General features: G+C 38.7%; 2 protein-coding genes and 1 long non-coding RNA gene across 7 annotated transcripts; 2 read left to right on the top strand and 1 right to left on the bottom strand.

Annotated features, from left to right (window-relative positions):
- The first annotated feature begins 1,009 nt into the window (after positions 1-1,009).
- On the top strand, positions 1,010-6,903 carry si:dkey-9i23.8 (beta-1 adrenergic receptor). The gene is made up of 7 exons (XM_047364592.1): positions 1,010-1,147; positions 1,500-1,563; positions 1,712-1,837; positions 3,512-3,650; positions 3,728-3,898; positions 4,875-4,959; positions 6,682-6,903. The coding sequence occupies exons 1-7, from the start codon at positions 1,010-1,012 to the stop codon at positions 6,901-6,903; spliced, it is 945 nt and encodes a 314-aa protein (XP_047220548.1).
- On the bottom strand, positions 3,597-23,037 carry LOC124867903. Of its 3 annotated transcripts, XR_007038173.1 has the most exons (6): positions 22,535-23,037; positions 21,074-21,406; positions 18,982-19,269; positions 9,873-10,144; positions 6,648-6,825; positions 3,597-3,874 (listed from the first exon to the last, which is right to left on the bottom strand). XR_007038173.1 is itself a non-coding variant. In XM_047364591.1 (4 exons), the coding sequence occupies exons 1-4, from the start codon at positions 22,581-22,583 to the stop codon at positions 10,041-10,043; spliced, it is 774 nt and encodes a 257-aa protein (XP_047220547.1). In that variant the 5' UTR covers positions 22,584-23,037; the 3' UTR covers positions 9,295-10,040. The 3 variants fall into 3 exon arrangements, 1 of the variants encoding a protein (XP_047220547.1); XR_007038172.1 differs by lacking the exons at positions 3,597-3,874; positions 6,648-6,825 and adding an exon at positions 9,295-9,728; XM_047364591.1 differs by lacking the exons at positions 3,597-3,874; positions 6,648-6,825 and having other exon boundaries at positions 9,295-10,144.
- LOC124867905 lies at positions 13,768-19,169 on the top strand. Of its 3 annotated transcripts, XR_007038175.1 has the most exons (5): positions 13,768-14,051; positions 14,988-15,298; positions 16,419-16,571; positions 18,369-18,519; positions 19,039-19,169. It is a non-coding gene; the product is annotated as an uncharacterized LOC124867905 (long non-coding RNA). The 3 variants fall into 3 exon arrangements; XR_007038176.1 differs by lacking the exons at positions 16,419-16,571; positions 18,369-18,519; positions 19,039-19,169 and adding an exon at positions 15,528-16,046 and having other exon boundaries at positions 13,768-14,046; XR_007038174.1 differs by lacking the exons at positions 16,419-16,571; positions 18,369-18,519; positions 19,039-19,169 and adding an exon at positions 15,528-16,046.
- Positions 23,038-23,464: the final 427 nt, after the last annotated feature.

Raw genomic sequence — 23,464 nt, 5'->3', positions numbered from 1 at the left:
AGAGGTTCCCGACCAACCCAGTTCAGATTCCAATATGGCTGCCCCACCATAACACAGTGGCAGTGGAAAGTTGCAGAAAAAAACTGTTTATTTGCTCTTCTGTTTTGCATTCAGTAATTTAGTGGCACAGAGTACTGCACAAAGTCTATTTGTGATCATTATCCCTTAGGGTTTGAAGCATCACATGCAGGGAAATACAGCTTGTACAGAAACTGTTGTCAGCCTGGTCACTAAGGGCAACAGTTGACGAATCCCTCTGGGGTTCTGATGTGCAGCTAGAACAGCATGACATAATCATTCCCAGATCAGAGTTTGTTAGTTAGTAAAGAGCAGTCTGAAGTTCTGATCGTACCGCCTGGTAAAGCTCACTTCATCTCTGGCATCTTAATAACCTGAAACACTGTGATACTGGCCATTTCAGTAACTGGGCTGGAGCAGAATACAACCACAGATTTTTTCATGGTCTGACTGTTGTCTCTTTTGATGAACTACAAATGTTTCAAGCAGATATGACTTTTACTGCTTTCAACACTTTCTACACAGCTGAAATTCATCAAATGGTAACTTAAACAATATTAGTTATGCATATTCACAGAAACTCACAGGCACAAAGGAAGAGCAGACAAGCCTTGTTGCGTAAGTCAAACAGAGCATGTGAAATTTAATGAAAAGGTACTGATGACACCTTCATCTGAGCTCTGTGAGCAGATTCACTTAGTGGTGCTGAAGACCCAGCGCTCACTGGACAAGTAAGCATCGCCTTTTCTGTGCATACATCTACAGCCCATGTTTGTAGACTTATTTATTAATTTGCAGAATATTTAATTTTTAAAATGTTACTTTGTTCACCTGCATTGTTGTGTTGCATCTACTACTCATGTCATCTGTCAGTGTAAATGAATATATGGGTCGGAACCTTAACCAGCAGTTTCAGTAGATATGGTGAGATAAGGAAACTGAGGTGGTGTGTGACAAGCTCCGCTGTGCTCTCTATTAATCTGTTCCAGTGATGGAGGGATTAAATGGGACAGTGTTCCCTGAAAAGCGGTGGTCTGAGCAACATAAGTGGCTGCTGGTCGCTGTGCTGGGTGTAGAGGTGGTGATGGGAGTTGTAGGAAACAGTCTCGTTCTGATCGTCAAAGTTATGGTAAGGTGGTTCACTTCTAAATATTCCACAATCAAGTGTTAGTGGTCATATAACAGTAAAAGTGTTTGGGAAAATGTTTTGGAGTGATTAAAAACTTCAGTATAGAATTACTTCTGATAAATTGTAAAACTTGTCAGAGTCAAAGGTCAGAGTTGTTTTATTCATGTCTTCCACAAGCACTGTCGATCTAAATATAGATTTTGTTATAGTGATAAATTTAGCTTTTTTATTGTATTACAGTGTACATATTGTAAGAGATTGTTTTTCCACATTTGATAAAAAACATATTGCAGAAGATAAAAGGTAGCCTGTGCCTATTTGATCATCTCACCTCTTGTTTTATGATTTTCAGTGCAGGGGTCAGTTCTGCTCCCGTTACTGGTTTCCATTCATCAGTCTCACCATGTCAGATTTAGGTACCACATTCACTATTCCCAGTGTAACCATATTTATGTCAGTTCACATTACTGGTATATTTACCCTTTCCATCAATTTGCATTTCCATGCTGTTTGACTGTACCAGCAGAAAGTCTCTTTTTAACAATAAGACAATATTTTGTCCAGGTTGTTCACTTCTCATTACGTCTGGCTCCATGATGGCTGCTCTGACAGAAGGTCAGAGGTCCCCATGGTGTGAAGTTGTCAGCCTGCTGAAGTTTGCCTTCATCACCTCATCCATTGGCAGCATAGGTACTCTGCAGCACCTAAAAAGTTAATTTATAACAGCAATTTATATTTAAAAAAAAGTATAACTCATATTTTTATTTAGACTGATTAAACAACAAAGTATATTTCAAGCCTTTAATTTTGTTATTTTGGATGATTATGGCTTGTGGTTAATGTAACCAGATAATATATAATTGCATATCAGATGTATTCCTCATGTAATTTTATAAAAGTGTATACATTCACTGGCTACTTTATTAGGTACACTTGTTTAACTGCTTGTTAACACAAATAGGAAATCAGCCAATCACGTGACTGCAGCTCGGTGCAATTTTAAACTGAGCATCAGAATGTGGATGAAAGGAGATTTGTAGCAAGGCTATTTGTGTTTGATAGGCTACTCCGAGTGTTTCAGAAACTAGGATTTTCAGGCCATACCATTACTCAGGTTTACTGAGAAGGGTCAGAAAAAGATTTAACTTTCAGTGAGTAACAGTTGTAAGCATAGAAATGACAAGTTGGATGAGATTGGGTAGAGTGGTTCCAAATGCATGAAAGGCAAAAGTAGCTTGACTAAGCACTTTTTACATTTAAAATATTCAGAATACACCACAGATGATCATCCTCTTTGCAAGGCATAACCAAAAAGGAACAATGTAACCTTTACATATTTTAGAAGAAAGCACACCCTCTTTCAGCTGTAGGGTTTTATGTATAAGAGCATAGTAAAATGATCAGGTATTTTTCCTGATGATTCTCAGAATCTAACTTCCAAGTATTAAAAAATAACACACATTAGAAAAAATTTAAATAAAACTACTTAGTTGCAGAGCTACCTTTAGCAACTGGAATTAGTTGTTTTTTACATTGCAATGGAGCAATTTTGGCCTTTCCAATATTGCTTTAGTTCATTGAGTTCTCTTAAGGTCCTACCCCAGCATCTTATCCAGGCTGAGGTTTAAACTCTGACTGGGCTGTTGAAAACCTTTGAGTTAGTTCTTTTTTTAACCCTCTTGTTTTAGATTAACTGTGGTTCATTCTGAGACAGCTTCACAAATTCAAGTTGTGGCTGTCTATAAAAGGTAGCTTTTTATGCTGACTGAGGTATGTAGCGTCTGAGATGGAGCTCTTGGGTTTTTGAAATCCTGTGAGCATTGTTTATTCTTTCATTGTGCTTCAATCTGTGCAGATGTTCACCCCTGGGATCACTAGTAGCTGTCTGAGGTGTTTTCCACTTGTAAATAATCTCCGCAGTTGTAGAATGGTGGACTTTAAATAGTTTGAAAATTGCCATATGACCACAACCCTGTTAAGAAAAGCAAAACTAGTTTCTTTAAATGTCATTGCTCATGTGCTTACTCTCTGACATTGTGTTTACAGATACCTGTATGCTTCAGACCAGCACATTGAACAAAGCCAACTATTGCTTTAATAGAGCCATCCAGAAATCCAATAGAGGCAGCGAGGCAGTACCTGTTTTCTTTAAACAGTTTTTCAATTTTTGGCCTTGTAGTTGTATTAAATACACCAATACAAGTTCAGGTTCTATAACCTGCTGTGTGTTCCTTTTTTTTTTAGATTTGTCAAAATGACCTGTTATGTCAGGCCACTGTGTATCTTCTTTTTACCATAATTGCATGGTGCAGATTTTAGTATATAACTTGATTTTAATTTAATTCAGTTTACTTTATTGTACAGCTATTCTCAGTGTGGAACGTCTCATTGGCATGCCATCCAAAAGAGGTGCTCTGTTTGGTGCCATGGCAGCTGCCTGTTTAATTTCTTGGGTAACGGGGGTGGTGTTCGGGAGCATCCCTGTCATTTTTAACTGGGTCAAGTAAGTACATCACTTAGCTCAGAAATGTTAGCTGTTGCTGTGTTATATATTTCATAAATGTTTCTATGCCCTTTCAGGTATGATCCTGCAGAAATGCTGTGTGCTGTTTTCTGGGAAAGTAGCTACTCAGACATGATGACGTACATCCTCTGTGCTTTTTCCATCTGCATCTTCCTTCCTGTCCTCCTCATGCTTGTCTGCTCTGTAAGGAACGCTGCCAGCTTCTTCTCCAGCAACAGGCACACCAGGTGAACAAAGTGACACAACATCAACAGGAAGATTTACAGTTAATGGGTTTCTCTTACAGCGGCCTGAGAGAAGCAACAACAACATGATTAATCCCTTTCACCTGATGAGTCATACCATCGGCAGCCATTTTAAAATGACTTGGACAGGGCTTTGTGTAGAATCAAAAGAAAGAAAAATTGTAACAGATCAGACAAGAGACAATATTAGACTTACTAAAAAAGAAAAACTAAATCTCTGCTCACAGCTTTGCATTCTTCTCCATCATAAAACAAATTAACGTGCTGTATATGTCCATCATCATGTCTTCAAATGTATTATTTTAAATGCATCCCAAAATGTACAGATTACTGCAAAAGTATTGATACACCTTGACCTTTTTATGTTTTACAACATTACAATCCCAAACTTCACTGCTTTTTTTATTAGAATTGTACTTGCCATACCCACATAAAGTTGTGCATAATTGTGAAGTGGAAGGAATATGAAACATGATTTTCATCCTCTAGCTTGTACCGCTCCATGACTTCCCTTTCTCTTCGGTACTGATCCAGAGTGCTCTGTCTTGCCACCCACAGCCTTCTCTGGCTGTCTTCCTTCACTCTGAGTCTGACAACAGCCATAGACTGAGCAGCAGGTCCTCCATTGTTGTTGTGTTTGTGTCACTAAAACTCAGCACGATGCTATTAGGAATCCTGTCCACATTGAGATAGCACTCAATTGTAATGGAAAATGGACCAAAGCGTGTAAAATACAACCTACCCAAGATGAACTGCTCTGATATTACACAGATATCACAGCAGCTTAACCAGATCTAGTTTGTCATTTTTTTCAGTGATTGTCTGGCTTTTTACCAGTAGACAAAGCGATTAATGCTCATATATCATTACAGGAAAAACCCTGAATATCGCACAGTAAGTAGTCTTATAAATGTTATAATGATAGCCTTCTCTTCATTGTGTTTCTGGTTTGTCACAGTGATGAAGAAGGAGATCTGTCCGAGGTGGCCCCTCTGTTAGTGGCGTGTTATATGATCTGCTACAGTCCTTTTTTTATGTCTGAGGTACACACAAGCTATTGTATCTATTAATATACAGGTCCTTCTCAAAATATTAGCATATTGTGATAAAGTTAATTATTTTCCATAATGTAATGATGAAAATTTAACATTCATATATTTTAGATTCATTGCACACTAACTGAAATATTTCAGGTCTTTTATTGTCTTAATACGGATGATTTTAGCATACAGCTCATGAAAACCCAAAATTCCTATCTCACAAAATTAGCATATCATTAAAAGGGTCTCTAAACGAGCTATGAACCTAATCATCTGAATCAACGAGTTAACTCTAAACACCTGCAAAAGATTCCTGAGGCCTTTAAAACTCCCAGCCTGGTTCATCACTCAAAACCCCAATCATGGGTAAGACTGCCGACCTGACTGCTGTCCAGAAGGCCACTATTGACACCCTCAAGCAAGAGGGTAAGACACAGAAAGAAATTTCTGAACGAATAGGCTGTTCCCAGAGTGCTGTATCAAGGCACCTCAGTGGGAAGTCTGTGGGAAGGAAAAAGTGTGGCAGAAAACTCTGCACAATGACAAGAGGTGACCGGACCCTGAGGAAGATTGTGGAGAAGGGCCGATTCCAGACCTTGGGGGACCTGCGGAAGCAGTGGACTGAGTCTGGAGTAGAAACATCCAGAGCCACCGTGCACAGGCGTGTGCAGGAAATGGGCTACAGGTGCCGCATTCCCCAGACCTGGGCTACAGAGAAGCAGCACTGGACTGTTGCTCAGTGGTCCAAAGTACTTTTTTCAGATGAAAGCAAATTCTGCATGTCATTCAGAAATCAAGGTGCCAGAGTCTGGAGGAAGACTGGGGAGAAGGAAATGCCAAAATGCCAGAAGTCCAGTGTCAAGTACCCACAGTCAGTGATGGTCCGGGGTGCCGTGTCAGCTGCTGGTGTTGGTCCACTGTGTTTTATCAAGGGCAGGGTCAATGCAGCTAGCTATCAGGAGATTTTGGAGCACTTCATGCTTCTATCTGCTGAAAAGCTTTATGGAGATGAAGATTTCATTTTTTAGCACGACCTGGCACCTGCTCACAGTGTCAAAACCACTGGTAAATGGTTTACTGACCATGGTATCACTGTGCTCAATTGGCCTGCCAACTCTCCTGACCTGAACCCCATAGAGAATCTGTGGGATATTGTGAAGAGAACGTTGAGAGACTCAAGACCCAACACTCTGGATGAGCTAAAGGCCGCTATCGAAGCATCCTGGGCCTCCATAAACCTCAGCAGTGCCACAGGCTGATTGCCTCCATGCCACGCCGCATTGAAGCAGTCATTTCTGCAAAAGGATTCCCGACCAAGTATTGAGTGCATAACTGTACATGATTATTTGAAGGTTGACGTTTTTTGTATTAAAAACACTTTTCTTTCATTGGTTGGATGAAATATGCTAATTTTGTGAGATAGGAATTTTGGGTTTTCATGAGCTGTATGCCAAAATCATCCGTATTAAGACAATAAAAGACCTGAAATATTTCAGTTAGTGTGCAATGAATCTACAATATATGAATGTTAAATTTTCATCATGACATTATGGAAAATAATGAACTTTATCACAATATGCTAATAATTTGAGAAGGACCCGTAGAGCCTAAAACCCAGCCCCACTGATGTCTTCACTGTAGAAAAATATTTATGAAACTATAATTTTACTTCTAATATGTTTAGCCCTCACCTTGTCTTTTTGTTCTGCTCTGTTCACTAATTAGCTGATCCTGCTGGGTAGGATGGACATGACTCCGGCCCCAGACTGGTTAAGGACGCTGTCCTCAATGATGTCATATCTGGACTGCTGTTTAAACCCTCTAATCTACTGTTCCCATCAGAATTTCCGTGAGGCTGGTCTGGCTCTCCTGTGGACCAGAAAACCAAGGAACCTAGAGTTAGAGCCTGTTCTCACTGCTATAACTATAACTGACCTGAGCATGTGAGATAGATCCTCTTTAAATTTGGAAAAAATGCAATGTAAAAAAAACAAACACTTTTCAGTAAAAATGCATGTTTTCATGTGCATCAGGAAAAAATGATTCATAGTTGTTGGAAATGTGCTCATTTAATTTCCTTTTATTGAAAAGGAGCACAGCCATGATACTCAAATGACCTTAGCTTAAATAGACAATATTCTAATGTTCTGGTTTGAGGTAGATTTAGGTTAGAATATTTCATTCTTATTCCCATTGCTTTTGTTACAGAACAAACAGTAATCCTGGCCCTTGACGACCTATGCCTGAAGAACTGTTAAAATCAGATTCAGACCATGTGTAACAGTGTGGGTGCATTTTTTCCTACATTCTGTGATATTGCAAAATCACAGAATGTACAGAATACCTCACAAACTGGGTTCTAGTATGACAGATATTTCGTGCAGTTGCTTTCTTACTTTATTGCCTCTTTTCACCAGCAGAAACATAATCGCCCATGCAGTAATTGTCCAATGGAAGGCTCACACCTATTTGCTTAGTTAAATCCAGGTGGCGACTTTTTTTTGGCCAGGCAGTGTATGGAACATGATTTTCTTTCTTTCCTCCGAGTTTCATCTGGGCAATCCTGTTTATGTTTTTACTGAGGGTCTGGTCCACAATGAGTTGGTGGTCGACTCCCCCTAGTGGTTTGCTGCAGTTCCGCTTTTTTTTTATTTGCTGTTGTTTTTGCAATTCGCTGTTTTTGTATTTTCAGCAAATTTCCTTTTGCTTCTGTCTATTTTCTGTAATTGCAGCATTTTTCTGCGCATTTTCATGTGTGGGAATACAGGATGTGTAAATACAAGATCATCTTACCAAAATATACTCAAAATAGTACAATTTGGACCTTGCTTAAAATAGCTTACCAAACACTACATTGCTCTGAACACACAATCCCACACAGTGAATGCAGCATCATGCTGTGGGGCTGTGGACGCTGCTGGGGAAGCTGTTGATGGGAAGGTAGATAGAGCTAAATACTAGAGGCTGAAAAACCCTGAGACAGGTGGATAGGTTCACCTTCCAGCTGGACAAAAGAAGAACACCTAGAGTGAAATGGTTTATATCAAAGCATATTTATGGATTAGAATGGCCCTGTCCAAGTTCAGACCAATATATAAATGAGAATCCATGGCAAGACTTGAAAATGCATGTTGTCATGCTGTCTCTATGCCATCTGACTAAGCTTGTAGTATTTTGCAAACAGGAATGGGAAAAACTTTCCATCCCTATAGTCAGCAAATTTAATCTCATAATGGAGTTTTCTTTCATTTTGTTGTAGTTGTTGAAACAAACAGGAGAATCTAAAACTGCACTGTTTTGTCACAAATAAGAGTACTGTTGTGCTAAAGATTAACCGGTAGTGGTTTCTACATAGAAAATGAGACTGCTTTCTGTTCCTCTGAACAGTTTTAGAAACCCCCCAAACCCCTGATACAGATCATACTTTTCACCTTTATGACATAAACAAAAAACAAATGCAGAAAAAAAGTGAAACAAACAGCCTACATGAATTAGCTGCGCTGAGTACTTTGGGTTCAGTCTATGTAAAGAAAAAAAAGTAACGGCAATGTTTTACTGCGTCTGCTTGACCACACAGGATGCTGCAGTTCTAAAAACAAACACAGGAGATGGAGGACAATTTTTTTTCAATCCCACTTGCAGCTCTCGAGCTGCAGGTTGCAGACTCCGGATCTAACAGATGAAAACTGTGATCGTATCTCAATACAGCTAAAGCTAAAAGTGCAACACATTATTTTTTAAGTCATTGTAAAGTAAAAGTGTAAAGCTAAAAAATAAACCTGGTCCAATGGATCAGTCAGTTACAGTTTCTGTGCCAGCGCACTTCATCATAACAAATTGATTTAGTATTATGTCTTCAGTACAGGGGCCACAACAGGGGCCAGGACCAGTTCTACGGGGGAACTGGCAAACTATTATGAAAAGCCTGTGGAAGGAGACCCAAAATGTTTAACCCAAACCATACAGTTTAAAAGGCAGTTCTACTAAAAACTAATGTAACATACTTAAACTCCTGACATAAAGAGTAAAACAAATTATTCAGTTTTTTTTTCAAATAGAACACATTTTAGAAATCCTAACTGATCTAGTAAAGGTTGATTTAATGTCCAACAGTGAAAAAAGGTTTATGTCTTTTTACATGGTGTATTTAAATATAGTGTCAGCTGTATTATAAACACTTAGTGATACAGATCACATGGTGACACCTGATATTTATAAATCAATAAAAATGTAATGGTGAAGTTGTGAAGAAGACCAGAAGCACCATTTCTTTTCCTAAGAAGATGGTGTACAGTTTGTGCCTAAAGGTGATCGGTAAAAACTCCATAAATAATGAAATAATTTTTACTGATTTAATTACAGATCATATTTTCTCCATATGCCAGAAAACAATAAAGCTTCAATATCATTTGCTCATTTTTACAGAAATATGAACGGTTTTCAAGTAGGTTCTCTGTACAAATACAAATACATTTCCTCTAACCTACATTTACCTTTTTCACTTCAGTAGAGTTTGGACATATGACACCCTTTACACTTTGACATATTAAACAGACCTAACTCCATATAGTTTGCACTTCTTTATATGGTTTTATGAACTCTCACCAACACTAAACTTCGCACTATGTGACAGATGGTTATCAAAATGCTGATCACACATGATGCTAAAATAGATTGCAAAAGAGATTCCAAAAAAAAAAAAACCTGACACAAAGGGTGGGGAAGAGTGGACAACAATTCCAATTAGGTTGAGAAGAAGAGAAGCAGACCTGCTGTGGTTCATGGTTGAAATGGACCCAAAATGGAAACAAACATACAGGTAGAGTTCAAGGTTTCTGTTTTTTTCCAAGGACAAACATGAAAACAGCATAAAGACCAAGAAAATGAAAAGTCTTAATGACCTCTTTACAACCTACCACACTCAATGGAGAGTCCACTGTTGTAGTTGTTGGAAGAATCACTTGGTTCTTCACTAAGAATTGGCATGCATGTATTGTCTCTGTCATGTATTGCTCCAGAATGTAGAAAAGTGTAAGAGTCAGTAAGTGTTGGGGTTCCCTGAGTATGCAGCCCATGGCTCATCCTCAGAGTCTGATGTGGTCCACCAGAAGAAGAAGCAAAACCAAGCCAACTCCAACAGAAATAAGCAGCCTAATGGTGGCTTCATTCTGACACCAGCTGCTATTCTCTGGGGAAGAGAAATAACAATTCAGTTCAATTCAATTCAATTCAGTTTTATTTATATAGCGCCAATTCCCAACACATGTTGTCTCAAGGCACTTCACAACAGTCAGGTACATACATTCCAATTAGTCCTAACCATTGAACAGTGCAGTCAAAGTTAGCTTTTTATTCAAATTGGATAAAAAGCTTTTCTATCTAAGGAAACCCAGCAGATCGCATCCAGTCAGTGACTTCAATTCAATTCAATTCAGTTTCAATTCAATCCAATCAAATCATATAGATTTCAAGTCAGCTACATACATTCCAACTAATCCTAACTATCAAACAGTGCAGTCAGATTCAGTTATTTATTCAAATTGGTTAAAAGTTTTTCTATCTAAGGAAACCCAGCAGATTGCATCCAGTCAGTGACTTGCAGCAGTTACTCCTCCTGGATGAGCATGTAGAGACAGTGGACAGTCACTGGTGTTGACTCTGCAGCAAACCTGCATACTGAGCATGCATGTAGCGACAGTGGAGAGGAAAACTCCCTTTTAACAGGAAGAAACCAGAACCAGGCTCAGTGTGAGCGGCCATCTGCCACGACCGACTGGGGGTTAGAACAGAGCAGAGAAGGAAAAAGAACAAAGAAGCACTGATCCCGGAGTCCTTTTTGTGGGAAAGAAAAGTAAAACATTAATTATTGTAGCTCCTTTAGTGACTTCATCTAGGAGAGAAAGACAGCTAAGCAGATCAATTCTGTAAATGATAAATCATCTTCAAACTCCAGGGTTACTTGTGGAGAACAAACTAAATATTAAAATTACCCACTAAATATTTAGTTTGGAGCTAAATATTAAGCTTGCTAACTAAATGTTTAGTTTGCAAATTAAATATGTAGTTTGGAACTGTGACATTTATAAATGTATGAAAAACATGGTGAAAATATGACTTTGAATAATGAACCCCCATTTTTTCCTTTTAAGACAGACTAAATAAAAAATATTGTTGTCAGTTTTTACAAATGGCACCCCATACACTAACGCTTTCTGGGAGTTCATGCGAGAACTAGCCCTGTCTCTAAATGAGTAAAAACAGCTATGGATTTTGTTTTCTTTGGCAAAAGTCATTATCAGTGCACATAACTATTCTTTTTCATCCTCAAATAGCGCTTCCGTTTCCTAGTTTTTTAACTTTTTTGTCGTTTTGTTTATGCTAATAATGTTAGCGTATGTTGGAGGGTTGATTTTATTATGAAATTCATCGGAACCCTCTCCTGTCTGGCTTCCTGTTTGGCTAGTACAATTCAGGAGCGTGATACAGAAGACGCTGCAGCATCCGGCTAAACTTCCTTCTGTGGAAACATTTTGTTGAGCCTCAGTAACCGCAACCGCACTGCACCATGGCTAATGTGAGTGTACCCACTGATTTGAATGATTTTGGTTCCTTGCGGCGCCCGCACCGCAGTTGCACCACATTCTGTGTGAGCCAGAGTCAATTTGTACTGCCCTCCATGGGTCAGTTCCATTACGTGCAGCCCTGGACAAAAGACTCTTCACTACCTCAACTGCTGATTCAGCTATGCCATTTGACTTTGGATGTCGTGGCGAGGAGGTCACATGATCCAATTTCCCATTCCGGGGCAAACTGCTTGAACTGAGAGCCAAACTATGGGCCATTATCAGAAATCACTTTGTCGGGCTGGTCGTGTCGGGCAAATGGAGACTTGCAACTTTTAACAACTGCATCTGCTGACAGATCCGGGAGCAGGTCAATTTTCCAGAAGTCAGTATAATGGTCCACGATGAGTAGGTAGTCCCTATTCCTGTGAACTAACAGATCCATGCTGACATCCTGCCAAGGTCGCGTGGGCAGTTCGTATGAGAGCATGGACTCCTTCCGCTGTCTATGTACATATTCATTCCAGGTAGAGCGAGTGCCTCCTGATCTGTTTCAAGTCGGTGGTCATTGATATTCAAATAGTCTGCCTGGCTGATGTGTTGCACATCCTCTTGTGCTTGCTGTAGTGATCAGATGGCTTGACACTTGTAGACAGACTCACAGCCAGAGCAATTTGTAGTGGCTCTGCTCAACATGTCACTTATGAACATCTCTGAGCCTAGCTTGTAAACCACTGCAAAGTTGTAGTTTTGCAATGTCAATAGCATGCTCTGAAGTCTCTTGGGTACACTGAGAAGTGGCTTGCTGAATATTGAAATAAGAGGCTTGTGATCAAGGTTCAAGACACCTTCATGACAACCACACAATCGAGCCACGTGATGTTTCCCAGTATGGTGGAGCCGAGGTCCCACCCTGGAGCTGAGTGGTTGGAGAAGACCTGCAGGAGGCTGGTTACTTGACTTGTTTCTGGCACAGGTGGCGCAGGCTTCAACAAAATCCCTAATGTCTTTATGTATAAATGGCCACCAAAACCTTCTCTGAACCAATGCTGTGATTCTGCTCACCCCAGGATGAGCCGAAAACAGCTGTGTGTAGCCACTCAATAAGCTTAGTGCGTATACGGTTTGGTGGTCCTGTGCCAGGGTCAGGTTCCAGTTGTTGAGCCCTGTTAATGATGTCTTCTGTTTCCCACCTGAGTGCTCCTACTGTCCAACTGGATGGCATAATGGGAGCTGGTTCCTTCACCGAATCATCGGCGGCAAATTATCTGGGCAGGGAATCAGGCTTAGTGTTCTTGGGGCCTGGTCTGAAAGAAATACACAAATTAAAACAAGAAAATAATAAAAACCTGTTTCTGGTTCAAAAGTGGCTTGACCTGGGGAATGTGGCACCTGTAGCCCATTTCCTGCACACGCCTGTGCACGGTGGCTCTGGATGTTTCTACTCCAGACTCAGTCCACTGCTTCCGCAGGTCCTCCAAGGTCTGGAATCGGCCCTTCTCCACAATCTTCCTCAGGGTCCGGTCACCTCTTCTCGTTGTGCAGCGTTTTCTGCCACACTTTTTCCTTCCCACAGACTTCCCACTGAGGTGCCTTGATACAGCACTCTGGGAACAGCCTATTCGTTCAGAAATGTCTTTCTGTGTCTTACCCTCTTGCTTGAGGGTGTCAATAGTGGCCTTCTGGACAGCAGTCAGGTCGGCAGTCTTACCCATGATTGGGGTTTTGAGTGATGAACCAGGCTGGGAGTTTTAAAGGCCTCAGGAATCTTTTGCAGGTGTTTAGAGTTAACTCGTTGATTCAGATGATTAGGTTCATAGCTCGTTTAGAGACCCTTTTAATGATATGCTAATTTTGTGAGATAGGAATTTTGGGTTTTCATGAGCTGTATGCCAAAATCATCCGTATTAAGACAATAAAAGACCTGAAATATTTCAGTTAGTGTGCAATGAATCTAAAATATATGAATGTTAAATTTTCATCATGACATTATGGAAAATAATGAACTTTATCACAATATGCTAATATTTTGAGAAGCACCTGTAGCTGCTTTCTCTCTTAGCCAAGTGACAAAATTATGAAACGATTCACCGTCTTCCTGTTTACAGCGTCCGAACACGTATCTCTCGTAGATCACTTTCCTATCCAGCTGTAAATAATGCCCCAGCGAATCCAGTGTCACTACTTGGTCATTCTGCTGTGCTGCTGTCAGATTCAAATTGTGACGGTATACATGTCGGCACTCACTTCACATCACAGTTCGCAGCATTGCAGCTTGTACATTTCCCGGCTTGTCCACAAGACCCGTGACCAATGAGTAATCTTCAAACTCTGCCTTGAAAACATCCCAGTTCACACTCCAGTTGCCGGAAAGGCTCATAGGAGACGTTGGCGGCACGTTAGCAGCCATGTTCGCTCCTGCTTCTGACTCCCATTGTGAGGCAGCCTGCGCGTTTGCACTGCTGGGCACGTCTCCACTATCAACTGCCAGTCTCTACTGCAACAAAGCCTCATCACAAATAAGAGCGTAAGGTATCCAGTTTCTGACACCATGTTCCGGTTCAATAAAAAACAAAACACACCACATGCGGTATATGTCTTAATAATAATTTTGGATTGTTATTATTAATAATAAAAATAATAGTTTTGAATTTACGAATTATTAAAAATGAATGCTGATATCTAAATGTACTTTTGCAACAAGGAAGTATAACCTGCTGAGCCTTGATCTGTTTAGCAACAGCAGCAACAATCTTTTCTTTGGCGATCTTTTCCCATCAGATGCTCTGAACAGCATGGCTGTGGCATCTGCTTCAACATTCTTCTTCGTCTGTTAGATATCCTGACCTCTGACATCATTTCTTTTGTGAATTCAGAGGTTTCTTGTTCGAAGCAGTTTGCTGAAATGGTCTCTGATCACATCTGGCTGTGCTTGGTGGGACCAGCCCATCTGTCTCTTGTCAGTTTTCCAGCTCTGATCCAGGCAGTTCTGATCCTCTTCATTTCAGGGAAGTAGTGCAGACTAACGACTGCTGTTGTAGTATTGCTGCCACCACCAGCAATGCACCATTTTTACGTTTGTGGGAAAAGTGTGTCACAGGCACTTTAATTGTTTGACGATAGTGATTCGTTCGTGTGTGATTTCAGTATTAGTTTAGTTTACAATAAGCACAATAACAGTTAATGAAAAATTTAGCTATGGAAAAACATGTTCGGGCTTGCTTTTTTTAGGGGCTGCAGTTTCACCGACTGCTCTATATGATCAATATTATGGCAATGAGACAATTAAACCACGTTACATCCGTTCGGTCAGATTGGGAAAATAATCAATTGGCTGCCATGACACTAAGATTTCTAAATATTGTGTCACCTGTATCAATGTGATCATTTCTGGTTTTATATTGTTATAGACTTCTTGTGATAATAAATGGACACATTTTTCTAAATCTTGATGTTTGCACATTGCAGATCACAATGAAAAGGAAATTTAAAAATGGAGACATTTCCAGTTTCTTTGGCAAGAAAGTGACGGATGAAAAGGAAGAAGAGACGGTGAGATTTGAGAAAGGAAGAATGATAGAGAGACCAGGAGGGTCACAGGTGAAGGAGGCCACTTAAAGGGCAACAGGTGAAGAAATGAGTGAAATGAGGAAAATGATGTTGGCCTAAGCGGTGAAGACGAGAAGATTTTAGAGTCAGAGAGATTGAAAGAAGACAGTGCAGAGGAAACTGATGATGATGAGAAGGAAGACACAGAGCCTATCCAGCTGGACCACCTGGTATGGATTTATTCTTGGTATAAATTCCAGTGGAGAGATATAATATGTTTCAATGAATAACATATCTGCACAAGTATATAGGTGTTTTATGAAGTTAAATATTGCAGGCTTTATAGATGTACTCAATTTATGTTAGAAGTTTATGTTATATTAAAAGCAAATCCCACAACGCAGAAACGCAGAGAAAACTATATTAGATCATTCTAATTGTCACTATATACTTTTTTAGATCAGTGAACTTCAGTGAAGATGTCCAGCATTGCAACCCTGTCTAGACCCTTTTGCGCCTCCTTCACCCCCGCATGTAAAATGTTCTAGATATGCCACTGCCCCGGAGAGCACTGAGCGAAGAGGAAAATAGAAATCCACTTCCACGGTTTATGCTAATATATGGATACCCGTATCGGCCAAAACTCTAATTTACCTGGCGCTTTATGTGCACATTTCAGGCGCACACTTCAAATAAAGAACTTCATTATCTGAATAAAATAAATGTGTAAATGGGCAAGTTTTTTGAATGGTCCTGAAAGGCACAGGGGCAGGATTTCAAAATAAAATCCATCTCCCCCTCTCTTTGTCATGACATGTTAAACACATGTTCACCAGGAGGTGAAGTGAAGAAATGAACTAAAACTGAATATCAGAGACAGAAAAGTGTCTCAATGTTTTCATTTACTGTGGTTCCTTATTCAGTCGTTTATATAAACATCTGATTAACTATTAAAGGGGAGGTATAATGCAAAATCCACTTTTTCAATTCAATTCAGTTTTATTTATATAGCGCCTATTCACAACACATGTTGTCTCAAGGCACTTCACAAAAGTCAGGTTCATACATTCCAATTAATCCTAACCATTGAACAGTGCAGTCAGATTCAGTTATTTATTCAAATTGGATTTAGCCTTTAAATATATTTTGTTGTCTACTTGGAGTCTGTAGGATTGCAGAAAAGTTTAATTTAGTCTCTCCAGGTGCTGAATAGATATCTTTATAATCTGTTTGGGTCATATTTTACAGTCCATTCAGTTTTCTCTATCATCTATTACGTTTTTTGAACTGCATCAGAACCTCTTCAAAGTGCCTGGTTAAATTTTATTTTTCATGGAAATGCACCCACAGCAGTGGGGACATTTCTCTTTGTCTGCATGAAGCACTTCAAGGACGAGTGCCTTCAGCAACCTCCACCAGTATCAAGAAGGATTTGCTGAAAGACCTCATCTGATTAAGGGACCATTTCCTTCTGTCTATTGAAAGGACGTACACAGCAAAGTGGTAAGCAGCAAATAACTCTAAAATGACAACAAACTTTATTTTAGACATGCATTTATTGTGTGTTGACATCGTGGCCATTGTTTTGATAGCAGTAGCATCGTGCCATTTGCTTATGTTAGCACTGTTTGCTGCTTTTAGCTCCTTAAGGACAGAACCGTACTGCGTGTTTCGAATAATATTATTACATAAACAGTTATGCATTGTTTTTGCCGTTTTTGTCTTGTTTCTGTACCGCTAGATAATTGTATCTCTGCTTTCAAACTATAAAAATGGCCGAAAGGGTTAAAATAGAGTGCTCTTTGACCTCGAGGGTGGCAGGGTGTGAAGTGCCTCAGTAGCATTTAGGCCTCAGAACAGGGATGAAAGAAGAACCTTTGGAGCTACAATAACAAGGAATTCAGACCAAAGCATCGGTCTGAACTTTCTCCACTTTATATAAAGTTCCACTTTATATTGACCACAAATGAATGATTTAAGTGTGAAAAGGAAGAATTTAAAAGCATAATATGTCCCATTTAAACCACAATAAATGTGTATTTACTTTAGGATATTGCAGTTAATGACCATCTTATTAGTTTGAACCGTTTGAAAACCAAATGTTACACTTATTACGCTTTTTGTTTATATGGAAATACTTTTAAAGTAAGTCCACAAAACACAACTTTTGAATTATTTACTGAATTTTGCACATAACAGTGCAATTAATCGTGATTAAGAATTTTAATAGTTGCCCAGCACCAATAGATACACAGGAAGACAGGTAAATAAAGTTACACACATGGAGATGAACTCTTAGATGAGGACAGATGGAGAGAAACAGATAAAAATGAAAAGATAAGGAATAATATATAGATATGATCATACCCAGATGTATAAAGGAATATTTTTTCAATAACTGTTACTTTCTATTGTAACTGGTACTTCACCCTCAACTCACTGGTGGCTAGTTTTTGATACTGGTTACTGTAGGAGTTGCTCAGTGCAGCATTAGAAGGGAGTGAAAACAAATGAATTTGAAGAGAAAACAAAGCATCTGTATACGTCTTAGTTGCACCCTGATTGTGTTTTGCATTGTGCCGTGCATGTGGACTCTGAGGAGTTGCACGCACTGTGCTGAGTAAGAAGCAGGTCACATGACAGGTCTGCACCGCATTTTCTCCCACCTTCAAATCTGAGATGATTCCTGGATTTTGATTGGAAATCACTTCACTAAACCCACATGAGATGGAGCGCTAGTAAACCTGCAGCATCCTCTTTGTCTTTAGAGAACCTTGGTGCTATGTTAAATAAGATGCAACTAGGAAATATTAACAACTCACATGGTCACAAATTGCAATCATTTCTGTGGATGTTTGTATCATGAAGCGGGGTTCAGCAGTTAACCCACGGAGAGAGCAGAATGATTGTTCAAAGCAAGCTGGTTTTTGTTTGTTGCATAGTTAAATAATGAACCTGTAGTGCAAAGGTTAAATCTGCAATGTTTTGGTACTTTTTTGGAACAGAAGTAAGTACAGTATCTTCAGGTTTTATGATGAAGTGATGACTTGATTTTAGGTAGCTGCTGGTTTATCAAATTGTAAAGCCTGAAGTGAATGGTGTTTTATTTTTAAATCTGAACCTTCATTCTGTTGGTATTACCAGTGTCAAAATGAGATCCTTCCATGTCTCCATGCAGAAATTAATTAAACCCTCACAACTGAATCAATGAAATATTAATCAGTAAATATTCACATTCTAAAGCTGTGAAGTTTGGGAGGCCCATTTGGGGTTATGTATTAATTTTCTTTTCTTTTGCAGAAGTGTACCACTATGATTGAGACTACGAAAATGGAGGAAGTAAATCCAACTCGGTAGAAAACGAGGGAAAATGACAACAGAAGGAAATTTCAAATGGTGAATGTACTGGTTTTAAAGTCAATTGAAGTTCCTGGCTGACAGCAGACATGAGGTAATTAATTTATTACGTTTAGAACGTTTATGGATGTAAATTGGGTTAATTAAAGCAAAATCAAAGACTTGTTAGGACTGCTTTATAGAATTATTAACCAGGACCTGAAGGCACTCTGAAAGGAACTATTCTTTGTTTATGTGTAAGAGCAAAACTATAGTTTGACATTTCTGCTTTATTTTTCTTTATAGCTCTTATGGTGTGTTCAACACAAAACTGTATAGAAGAATTATTAAAGTGTTATTTACCATCAGTACGAGCAACCATCATTCAGCCAGAGATGCTACAGACTTGATTCAAGACTTTGTGATATATACTGAACCTGTTGAATTCTGTTTGCTTCTTTCTGACTGAACCCAGACCAGTTAACCCCTGTTTTAAGCTGGAATTAGTCAGTTCACTAAAATATATGAGAGGCTGGGGTTAAGAGTAAAGAGCATCATTCCATTGTTTTTATTATACCTGCATTTCCTAGCTGAATGTCTTTTCCAAGCAGTTCTGTGGTCTTTCTTTCAACAGGGTTTTCGGCCACACAGCTGTAGTTGTCTCCATCAGCGACGTCTACCTCCAGAGAAAGATTCAGCTTAGAGGACAGTTTGGGACTGCTTGTCTTCATCAGTCTCACAGTCCCTCTGTACCAAGAGAGCATCAGATCTCTGCTGTTGAGGACTGAGCATTCCACAGTGACTGAAGTGAAGCTGCTGTTAATGACCGTTAACGTGGTTGTAATGAATGGAGCAGGGACCAAACCTGGTGAAGGAAACACAGGAAAAGATGAGAGGACTCATGACTTCAATGGAGTTCATTTCTTTTGATTAAGCACCATCCCTCTGAGCAATAAACCTGGATTCAACATTTAGGCTACACATCAAGCTCATCTAGACATGAGTCATGTTGTCACATTTAGACTGAGCAGTTAGCGATATATAAGTTCAGTCCATTTACCATTTCTTTGGATTGTTAATTTTGACATATACAAAAACAAGACCATTGCAAACCGTTTGTTTAGAAACAGACTTGGTCTGCAACACCAAATTTCATTGATAGGTAAAAGAGAGAGCATTTTTTTCTCTTAGAATCCGATTTCCTCATAACACAAATATGGACCTGTTATTGCGGTAGAGGGCAAAGACGTTAATAATTCTGTCCTGATCCAGGGTCCTGGAGATTTTTTTGACAGGTTACTGATTTAACTTTCCTTGTTGCTATTCTTCAAGTAGTTTTTTCCAAGAAGAAAACAAGAGAAATTGCACTCACAGCTCACTGATGTAACATGGAGGGTTAGATACAGATATCAACTAACAGAAGTCTAATGTCTTTGTAATGTAAATAAGATATAGAAACTCAGTGTTGTTAATGTTACATCCCTGCTCTTATTTCCTTTGCAGCATCTAGATAACCTGTGAACTCTGCCTCCTAGTTCTCCTCGCTGACTATAGTGACACAACATAAGCAAAATGTGCTGTCTGTTCAACCTTTGCTGAACCTTCGCTGTTGAGACCCAAACAGACATGATGGATATTTTTACAAAATTGGCCTTTCTGCCTGCATATTACCCAGCAGTCCAATGCTTGTGTCAATTCATTATTTCTGAAATTTGGGCAGTAAAAAACAAATTTCTTCCTAGTTCTACCATACACATTTTGAAGTGTTGTGAAATAAGGTCATAGGCTTATATCAGATGTGTTTATGTTAATTCATAACTCTATACTTAATAATTGACTGTTTATTAAGGTTTTTTTGGTTTTTAGGTACACAATCAGACTTTATGAGATATTATATCAAACTGAAAAAAAGAAAATATATTTTCTTGGGGATGCTAAGAGAGAAGTTAGTCTAATCCAGGGGTGGCAATAGCACCACCTAGCCCCCTTCTGGCTCCACCCCGTTTTTGTTCATTAATGACAGATGGAAACAACCTGTATGTTTGTATTGTTGAGCATTGTATCAGCACATGCACATGGTAACTGGACAACGTCCTTGTAGTGGGAACACACACTGATTATAGTTTTTAACACCACTAGCAGGAAAGAAAAGTAGTGAGATTTCTATGATCATTTAATAAGTATTAATTAAAAGACACAAGTAATAAGGAAATGTTTTCCAAGCCTTTTTTTGACCAAAAACATTTTGGTTGTTTAAGCTGTCTCACATGATAATACAAGGATATATTGGGCTGAAATATTTAAAGAGCGGGAAAGGTTTCATCGGACAATATTTCACACATGTTTTTGTTATGCATTATGACTCTGGGCCCATTAGTTAACCCAGTAACATTTATGGTATAAACCACATACAGAGCCAGCAGTTTCCACTTCAAGAAATAAAACTGTTTCATTTAAATAAGTTAAGAAACTGATTTGCCAAACAAAAATCGAGATAAAAATATAAGGTAAAGATATAAGGCCAATAATTGGTATGCATTACATTACATAAGCAACATTTAATAATCCACAATGTTTTAATTTAGTGAAGAGTTCCCCACAGTTCCCAAATTCCAAAACAAAATGTTTTCACAGTTACCAAACAGAACAAACAAGTACAGGCTACTCACTGTAGACAATAAGATGAATGTCCCTGGTAATGATTTTGGTTCCGATAGACTGGAACTGGTATATGCCTGAGTCACTTGTCTTCACTTGTGTGATAGTCAGATCTCCAGTGTGTCGGTTAAGAAGAAGTCTGCCTCTGAAATGCTCTTCATAGTCACTTTTCACTTCCCCGCTCCTCTTTATTGTGGCTATTCGGATGTTTGGGTTTTCAGCTCCAAATATCCACACAGCCTGGGCATTGTGCTGATGTTCTCCTGTCTGCAATGTGATGTTTGTTCTCTCTCTTGCTTTGAAAATGTTCTTTTCCTTATTTGCACAAACATAACACAGCAGAACTGAAAGACATTAGGCATTGCTGTAAATTAGCTTTCTTTATCAACAAAAACAAAATCCCAAATAGTCTTGTTCAGATGTGAAACATACATCTGACTCAACCCAGAGGTTTTACTATGAAAGAAGGTTAAGTTCAGAGTTTCATAAGAAAGCTTTTTATGAAACCTGCTAGATCACAATGGTAACAAAATCTTTTAAATCCTAACTTAAAATCAGCTCCTATTGATGTACATCATTCTGATTATGTCAAGGGTAAAATATGAAACGTATAGAACAAAATGTTCCAGTGTTAAAAATAAAATATGCAGGTCAACCAAAGAGGACTTCAAAGCATCAGGACAAAAAACTGAAAGTCAAAAACATGGACTATTCTACCAAGACAAGGGAAATATTGATTAGAAATAGGGTTAGAGGTTTGTGAGCCAACTCAAAAAAATACATTTTAAGGAGAATTTTTATTTCCTGTTCAGAAGAGTCACACAATAACCATCATTAAGATTCTAGAAAACAACAGAACCCAGTGTTTGTAACTGCGACATGACGTTTACACAGGATGCTAGAGTGCTGAGAAGGAATCTGGTAAACAAGCCTAGTTAGTATGACTGCATACAGTTTTTATGTCTTAATTCTGCTAAAGTGCTGTTTAACTTCTTAAACTCAAAGGTTAATGAAACATCATCAATATTCTTTACAGTGTAAGTCCATACTTGTGAAGTGATGTTGTTTGCTTTGAACCTCACCTTTATGGAGCAAGTTATATTTCAAAAAGACCACAGATTAATCACGTACGTTGGAGAATCTATGTGAAACAAAAACAGAACCTGTTTGGATTTTAATAGTATCTCTTCCATTTTGATTTAGGAGATGTGAAAGTTTGATAAAAGAAATAAAGGCTTCATACCTGAGGAAGCAATTCTTGAAGAAATGTTCAATCTTGTTTCATCTCACTCATTATTTAACCTCTGCTTTTCATAGCCTAATCTCTGCTCTACATTTTTGTTTTTTTTTGTTTTTGTTTTTTAGAAATTATGAGTCTTATATCTTTACACCGTATTATAACTGAAAGAAACAAAGTCTGAATATACTTCCATGTGAAAAGATGGATGAGTGAGCAGAAAAAGAGGTCTTACCTGCTGTGAGGTAAACAGAAAGGCATGTCACTCCTAGATGAGCTGCCATGTCAGCTTAGAACATATTTCCTCCACCTGTGTGTGCAGCTCATCAGAGTGAAAGTTGCAGAAATCAGGAAGGAGGAGCACAGGAAACACTGTTCATACTTGATTTTTTTTGTTTAACAGCTCACTGATTGGTTGACAGGCAGTGTCTTTACGTGTGTTGATATGTTTCCAGTGTAAGTTGGAAAATAATGAACTGTCTATGAAGTACCCTGGTTAAGCCACGTTTCCTGCTTCAAAGTTTCATACTCTGGTTCTGGTTTCGGTTAACATTCCACCTGTTAGATATTTACTATTTTATGTTTTTAGCTGCCCATTTTCACATTTAGGTTATTTTCTTTCCATATTCTCTTTTTTTGCCTGGCTTAGCCTCCCCTGCTTCTATCTGCGTTTTGTTTTCTTCTGCTAAATAGATGTTTTGGTTCTCAGAGTCCTCAGTGATTAAAATGTAGGCCTTATTCTGCATCTAGAAGAATATTTAACATTGTAACTACAGTTGGAAATGTGGGTAACAGGCTGTCTTTTACAGTGTCATGAAAAAATACTTGTCTCCTTACAGATTTCTTTTCTTTTCCCTTTTGAATGTTTCAGATTATCAATCAATTTTCCATATTATTGTAAGATAACCTGATTAAACACAAATGCAATGATCACACTGCCTGATCTCTATAATTAAGAAACATAAAAAGGACCTGTCAGAGGTAGACTGAAAGATGTCAAAAAGCAATATGTTATTTTCTGATCTAACAATATTCAAAAACAGATGAGAAAGGAAGTCTTTGACATCAGTCTGAAAAGGGTTACAATGACTAAGGTTTTTGTGACTTCAGTGAACCACAGTGGAAGCCATTATTTTCCATTTTAGGACTTTCTGTGGGGTATAGG

Source organism: Girardinichthys multiradiatus, chromosome 5 (assembly GCF_021462225.1).
Source record: "Girardinichthys multiradiatus isolate DD_20200921_A chromosome 5, DD_fGirMul_XY1, whole genome shotgun sequence".
NCBI lineage: Eukaryota > Metazoa > Chordata > Actinopteri > Cyprinodontiformes > Goodeidae > Girardinichthys > Girardinichthys multiradiatus.
Note: the sequence above shows the minus strand (reverse complement) of the source record. Positions and strands in the feature narration are given on the sequence as shown.